This window comes from Hypomesus transpacificus, chromosome 19 (genome assembly GCF_021917145.1).
Source record: "Hypomesus transpacificus isolate Combined female chromosome 19, fHypTra1, whole genome shotgun sequence".
Taxonomy (NCBI): Eukaryota; Metazoa; Chordata; class Actinopteri; order Osmeriformes; family Osmeridae; genus Hypomesus; species Hypomesus transpacificus.
In genome coordinates, this window is record NC_061078.1 from 5,788,263 (window position 1) to 5,796,433 (window position 8,171).

General features: G+C 41.1%; 1 protein-coding gene across 1 annotated transcript; it reads right to left on the minus strand.

Moving 5' to 3' along the window:
• Positions 1–2,974: 2,974 nt before the first annotated feature.
• On the minus strand, positions 2,975–7,527 carry c19h16orf87 (chromosome 19 C16orf87 homolog). The gene is made up of 4 exons (XM_047041835.1): positions 7,202–7,527; positions 6,210–6,303; positions 4,855–5,034; positions 2,975–4,092 (listed from the first exon to the last, which is right to left on the minus strand). Exons 1-4 carry the CDS (start codon positions 7,265–7,267, stop codon positions 3,974–3,976), a joined length of 459 nt encoding a protein of 152 aa, XP_046897791.1. The 5' UTR covers positions 7,268–7,527; the 3' UTR covers positions 2,975–3,973.
• Positions 7,528–8,171: the final 644 nt, after the last annotated feature.

The following is an 8,171-nucleotide window of genomic DNA, read 5'->3' on the forward strand; positions in this document are numbered from 1 at the left end:
ATCTTTACTCCTCCTATGTGCCACCTCTGTGATGATGGCCAAGAAGACTGATGATCTGAGGCGAAGAGAACCTCCCTTCTCAGCTAACTCACCAAGCCCCCCCCGTCACACCACTTTGTGTGCCTGTTTGTGCGTACCTGTGTGTGTGTTTGTGTGTACGTGTGTGCCTGAGTGAGTGTGTGTGTGTCCATCTGTGCATGTGTCCCAAATTCTGTGCGTGTGTCTGCCTGAGTCTGCCTTCCTCAGTGTGTGTGTGTGTGTGTGTGTGTGTGCAGGAACTTGTCAGGGAACTGATCCCACACGCCTCTGCTGAGCTGAGTGCAGGGCTGCAGAGTGCGTCACCAACACTTAAATGAAGGGGCATCGTGTTGCTTGTCTAAACCTCAGAAACGCCCTCTGCGCACACACAAACAAGGCAAAGGAAAAGACACACACACACACACGTACACACATCTTAAACACAAGGATAGATGAGGTGCATCCATGGATGGAGTGGAAAGGTCCACCCCTTCTCACCTTACCAACCCCCTCACAGACAGACTGTTTTCCCATTGCAGTTTCCCCCTCATCACATCACCTTGTTTGTCAGGGCAGAGGGGCAGCAGGGTCTCAACACCCCCTCTGGAGGATTGTTACCAGACAGGATCGTCCACAGGTGATTGGTCCACTTCTCTGATGTAAATGACAGTGTGCAAACCTGCTGCATGTGGTGGTAATACTGCTGAACCTAAATGTAGGTGAGAATAAGACACTGAGATGGGATGGTGGTGATGAGGGTCAGGGTTCAGGTGAGGAGGAGGAGGAGGAGGAGGAGGAGGAGGAGGAGGAGGAGGAGGAGGAGGAGGAGGAGGAGGAGGAGGAGGAGGAACTGATGAGCATTTTAATACCTTCACTTCCTCACTGTGTGGTCCATGACTCAGTTTACAGCTGGACATTGATTATAAAGGACTATTATACATCAGCATCACCCAAAGCGTATTCATTGCTGTCATCACGTTTGAATGACTGACTCTGCCATTCATGCTGTGTGTGTGTAAGTGTGTGTGTGTGTGTGTGTGCAAGTGTGTGTGTGTGTGTGCGTGTCTGTGTCTGTGTGTGTGTGTGTTGGGGAGAAGGGGGGTTACACGTGTGTATACCGTCTGCACATATATCCTGTACCCATCCTTTCTCAAACATGTTCACCCAGGTCTCATATCTCCCTCACAGCTGCAAACATATTTTTCAAATATCTCTTTGTTCTACTGCTAACTGATTATTCCACGTGTTAATCCGCTTTATCAGAGAAAAACACAAACAGAATATGATTCCCACAGTCCTTTCCTTTATTTATTTTTTATTAAATGCAATTGATATGGATCATTTTTTAAGTCAATGGGTTTGTTTTTTGGAGGTGCACGGTTGTATGGTTTGTTCCCCATGACGACAAACTAAAGAAGAGGAGAAAGGACAATGCCAGTGCTTTACTGAGTCATGATGCACCAAAAGGTAATCCACTGGTGGCTGCAAGCCTGTGACTCCGTTGATGAATAATACGTTTGCGAGCCGCAGCTGCTCCTTCGCGTCATTGGACTGCCCTCTGGTGGCTGGCAGAGGGAACTGCATCACTGGATTGGAAAATATTCCTGACCTAGTTCAACTAGCTATTTAAAACAGTTGGAGTACACTGCACTTGCACTTGAAAAGGAAAGAAGGCTAAGGTGAAGTGTGTGTTAAAAAGATGTAGAGAGAGAGAGAGAGAGAGAGAGAGAGAGAGAGAGAGAGAGAGAGAGAGAGAGAGAGAGAGAGAGAGAGAGAGAGAGAGAGAGAGAGAGAAAGAGACAGAGAGAGACGGAGAGACAGAGAGAGACAGAGAGAGACAGAGACAGAGAGAGACAGAGACAGAGAGAGAGAGAGTGAGAGAGAGAGAGAGAGAGAGAGAGAGAGAGAGAGAGAGAGAGAGAGAGAGAGAGAGAGAGAGAGAGAGAGAGAGAGAGAAATGCTGGAGAGAAAGAGAAGATACATTTATTGTTCCCCTGTAGACACCTCAAATAGGCTGGTCTATTCAAAACTAGTGCATTAGTGTATCGCTCAACATCAGCCACAGAGCCACATGAAGAAGATCCATCTGATTTGGTATATATTTCTCCCCCCTACCCTTCTCCCTTCCCCCCTTACAAACACACACAATCACATTTTCCTCTCCATTCTCTCTGACTCCCTACTTGTTCAGAGACCTAATAAGGACAGAGGAACTGGGAGATTTCCCTTGGCAACCAACATTCATTTCCCTCATGCTTTAAATTTCAGATCACAGACAATCTTACTGAAGCCTTGTGAAAATGTGGGAAGCCGCTAAGCCATTAATTTTTTTCAAATGTTAAAAAATGTGTCATGAAGGGTTATACACAGATATGGTGATCTCGTGTGTGGTAGGCAGGGTGTTTAAATAACTGTGAAGAACAAAAGAATCAGTGGGTTGGAAAGGTTCAAGTAGTTTTTGCATCACAGCTAGAATCCTCCAATCAGCCCTCCTTATGCAAATCAAACTACCTCAAGCCACTCTACATGGTGTTGTCCTTTACAACTTTACAAGTACTGAGGTCAGTTCAAAGAAGCTACAGCATACTACACAGGCAATGTATTTGAATTGTGTCCCATCCTGCCTCCACCCTCAAATTCTTTCCCTACGCTGAAAACACATTCAGATTTCAATTGTTTAGCATCAGCGCGAGGTGTGCATAGAGGTTCCATGGAAACTGGGCCGGGTTCCAGGTGTCTGAGCCTCTAACAGGAGGGTCTGTCGTTTGTGTTTATATGTGCCTGTTGTGAAAGAGCACCAGCTGTATCCAAGGGAAGCAGTCGCTTCACAAACAGGTGTATAAGGGGACCTTTGCCCACTGCTAGCTGGGTAATGGAGTTTTATACATGGTGTATTTTTATATGGTGTATTTTGTGGTGTATTTATATTTTTTTTAAGGAGTCACTTTATACATCTGTACCAACAAACTTTATTCAAATTATTGATTACAGTATTCCTTGACAATGTCAGTGTTTGTGAGATAAAGGAGCCACTGATCTGATTGGTCTTTAGAAGGTTTTGATTTACATTTGTACATACGCTGACATCCACATTAAATCTCCAGACAAGGACTCCAGCATTAGAGATCAATGAGCTGTGATTCTCCACCTAACTAGATATTGGATCTATGCTGAAGCTTTGACTTTGGGACAGTCACAGTAGCTCATACAATATAGCATTCAATAACATAAAACAAAGGATAAGATATTAATTTAAGGTAGTATAGGCATTATAAATAGACATAGCCGAAGCCGAGAACATACTCACAAAGTGTTTTGCATGGTATAAAAAGAGCCTTTAGACTCACAAACAAATATCAAGGAGGAGCCAAGAACACCACAGAAGTTAGTTGCAATGCTGTTGCCATGCAACATTACCTTGCAACAATATATGCCCTTTACGTTTTAAAACGCTGTTTCAACAAAGCTGAGCCTCACAATATGACTTTGACATGATAATCTACAACATATTATATAAAATTGAAATAAAAGATAAATATTCAGACCGATTCCTAAGCAAAATTGTAATCAATTGGTTCCTGTTTTCCCATCCAGTGGCACTAGAGTCTGTTCAGGCTTCAACACTAAATTACAATCAGCTAGAAATGTACTTTATAGAGTAGTTCCAGTATAAGTGCTCAGCATGTGTCAGATCTATGCACTACATATCGGTCTGTACTGCTGTAAATATTTCACTCTACTGAACGCTTCCTGTTTGCTTTCATCTCCGCTGCTTCCCTCAGCACCCCAGGCCATGTCCAATCGTCTGACACCAAGGTTATTTGCAGACAAAGCCCTTCCAGGTCAGAGTTAACGTTCCCATTGGAGCAGAGACACATGTCTGTGGTGGTTAATGAGTCCTTCTCTCACCACAGACAGTCTCCGGTGGCTGTTCCTTCTGTTTGATCCACAGAGTCTACAGGATCAGTCTCTGGCCCAAGATCTTCCTGTTGATCTCTGCCAGGGCCACAGAAAAAACGAAAGCCTTCTCATCTGAGAGATTGGCATAAATGTCCACTTCCTTCTCTTGTTTTTCTGCAGCAAAAGAAAACAAAAATAGTATTAATGAACAAACTGTACCCGCATGTATGGCTTGGCATTGTGGATTGTAAAATTGGATTCCCCTGTGCCTTATAGCCTTTGCATTCCTTTAGATTTAACATGATCAGACAGGATTAACACACGTTATTCCTTACCATGTGTCATCTAAATGTATCCCACCATTTTAGATCTCAACAGAGTCTCTTCAGAGTCAGTGAAAATGGGGATTTTAAGGAAAGACACAGAATAGAGAGGAGGCTCTGCCCTTAGAGATGGGCTGACAAAGCTGGGCTGAAACCAAGGACGGCATGATTTATTTATTGAGAGAGAGAGAGAGAGAGAGAGAGAGAGAGAGAGAGAGAGAGAGAGAGAGAGAGAGAGAGAGAGAGAGAGAGAGGAAGAGAGAAACTGTTTGTAAATGATTAATCCTTACTGCTCTGACAACCACTACATAATCAACACCCTCCTTCGTGTGACTGGGCAACATGACACATGTTCATGTGCAGAAAGAATAAAGCATCCGCTCTCTAAATTACAAAATGTGGCAAATGCTTAACAATTAACACCAAATAATTATTTATTTTTATTTTTTATTCACTGTAGCAATACGTCTGTTCTGAGATCATAGGTAACAGCCGGTTAACCATCGAGGAGTAGAGGCTTTCTCCTATCCTATTACGAGGGTGAAGATTAGCTCAGGGAAGGTAAGGAGGAAGGATGGATTTGAAGAGTATTTAAGCAGGTCTGCAATGTTACCTTTCTCCTCCTCCTGCTTCTTCAGCCCTGTCGTCTTTGGTCGTCCTCGTCCGCGTCGGATCTGTTCGGATTGGCTGTTGGAGCGGGACTGCCTGCTGTTCTCCATGTCATTGGTTGTGGGAGAGTCAATCTTATCTCTGCGAATCCTCTCAGTTCTCCTCCTCTTTGGATCAAACTTATCTGATAGACACACAAAAACATAACGTACAGACCTGTCAAGTGATTACAGTGATCACATTAAATGTTACCAAATTCTGTTATAAATACATTTGTTTCGTTGTTCCGTTAATGTGGTTGTATTAATGTATAAACACATACTACAGTGTGTTTGATTTCTGAGCTAGATTACAAACATGTTATTGTGTCAGAGTTCAACTGAAATTAAATAATGATCCGCTAGGAATGTGACATCCTATTGTGCTGGGGAACAGATTATTTTGTACTTGAAACAATACACTATTTTATTCATTTGATATCAAAAGAATGAGTAGGATGAGTATATCATCAAATATGCTTAAACTTTAAAATAAACAAATTGTCAAAACCAAATACTCCCAAAAATATCCAACACAGAAAACTAAACTAAACAATTTAAATGCCAATGAAAAGTGAGAGGAAACAAGGACTTCTCTTTTCAATCATCCCCATGTTTTACCACAGCCTGCTTCAAAGAGAGGCAGCAAAACCTCAAATAGAAACTTGATATATTTTACACAAAGGAACCTTCTTTCAAGATTTGTGAGAACAAACACCTAAAAACACAAGTTCATATTCACACAGAAACTATGCAGGCCTCTCTTATCAACAACAAGCTATAGTAGTAGCCTACTTTATGTGCTGTAGTGGCCTTCTAGCGAGAAGTGCAGGAAGGGAACAAGCTATTCAGTCAGCCAGAGCTCCCATCCCCCACCTCCAGTAGACTACCAATTCAGGCAAACAGCTTTTTAAACCCAGCTACCACTGCACCACTGACAAATCCTGCTAACAACTCTGACCAGAAACTTAACATCATAATGCCCTCCACTAAAAGCTTTAGAAGTCACAATGTTTCTCCCAAAAATACCTTACGTATCATCACACAGTTTGTGAATTATTTTCCAACAGGAATCCTAGAGTAGTTCAAAATGCTAACTCTGATTTTAAACACCCTCAACACAAAACAACAATAATGACAACCATGGTATTTTAAAATATTAGGCAGATCAACTTATTACGATTTCAAAAACATTATGTCATACCAACATAATAATAATTATCATCATAAATGTTAATAATATTTACCTTATATACCATTATTACAAATTTAAAATAAAAAAGAAGGGCATTCAACTATATTCAGAAGGACATTTATTTACCTATTGGTGATGACCTCTCATTCAGTTTGGCATTTAGAAGCTTTCTGCTTATGAACACATAGCCACAAGGACAGGACTTACAAGCAACTGGGATCTAGACAAAAACAGGGAGGAACAAGGTTATATAGATTATTTAACATTATGGATTGCTGCTGTTAAAATGGAAGGCTGCCATGCAAATCTAAACCTGATTTTGCAAGAGTTGCTACACAAACTTGTTTACCATGCTAATATTTCAATAAAGGGCGTAGTCAGTGTGAAACCCTCTTTCAAATGTGAGGCTATACCTCCCTATCAAAACCAATGTCCTTTGATTCATGAAAAAGTCATCGCACCACGTACAGTTGGCTAAGGACACGTGCCTGCTGCCGTGACATTAAAACGTTTTAAAGCACTCGAGCAGTTTGGCTATGCTGCTTGATCCAAAAGACTACTTTTTCAAAATAAATTGTAACCTAGTCTGTTATATTGCACACACAAAAATCAGGAAATGATCAGCAGAAAGCAGCACATGTCGCCATTTCAATAGGCAATTTTATTGCGATTTGTACAACTTTCTCGATATCCGCATTATGAACAAGCGATTGTAGATCACTAATGCATTATTATAAAATGTTGAGGTAGGGAGTGAACGATAGCCCACCACATTTTCAGGCTGGCTAGAGTATCAAAACATTGCAAAATTATGTGGTTCATTTTCTGAACAATACGATCTCTTTAATAGCCAACAGTAGGCTGCTAGTCAGCCATCGTCTAATAACGATATAGCGTCGCCGTGTTGCCAAATGAAATGATTCAATATAGACGAATTTGTGTGCTGAATCTATATTTGTATGGTTTAGCGTAGGCTATAGGCTATCATTCAAATGATCATATCATTTATTATTTTGATTCGACGTCATATTATTAGAGATTTCGGTTTAGGATTAGCTAAACATCATATACAACTAAGTCAATAATTAATAATACAAACAACATATTTGTATTCTCACCTGTTGGTCACATTCCGGACATGATTTAGTAGCCATTTTTACTTTCTTTGCTTTATTTGCCGACATTCTGATTTAAGATGCAATGGTTCTTTACGAAATACACTTCGACCAAGTCTTGCTGTAAAACTTCTTTCTGCAATAGGCTACATGAACGGCAGCTGATCGTCCTCACACACATACACACCAAACCGACTGCAATCACACCAGAACACTGACCATGCGCACTGGGTCATTAAGCAGAAATACCTCATTCTGATTTTCTTTAGTATGACATGCGCTGTATCCACATGCAACTCAGCCTAAATAGTCTACAGTAGATGGAATTTAGAGCCATGGTAATGCTTGCATTTTTTTTAACGTCCATTAGGCTACTGAGCATGCGTGCTAACTCGGTATAGGCATCACACGGTTGAATAACTATGCTGAGAGGACACAATGCATTTGCTGAAATAATGCAATAGGCAAAATCCAAATATAGCCTCTCTAAGCCAACTGTATGTATGTATATGGTGTGTGTATATGTAGGTTATATATACTGTACACGTGTGTGTGTGTGTGTGTGTGTGTGTGAATTGTAATATTATGTTAAATGTGGTGTTTATTAATACAATAGATGACGAAGAAAACTATGAATTACATTAAACATAGCCTGTGGACTATGATTCAAGAAATATGAGCTTCTGAAACATGCTCTTTTAGAAGGCAAAAGCCTACTAATATGCTCCCCTTTTTACACCCCACCCTTCACGGAACACAGTACTCATGCTACTTTGCCTCATTGGGCTTATGTAATTATGTTAGTCTAGAAACCAAATCACCAAATAAAGAACAGTATTTGTTTCAGGAGTATGACTGAATATGTCAGTTAAGGTTTTTAAACTGAAACCATCACCTTATACCTCTCTCTTCCGTGTCCCCTGTTTCCATGCATCCCCCCCCCCCCCCCCCCCCCCCCCAGATGGGTCATTAC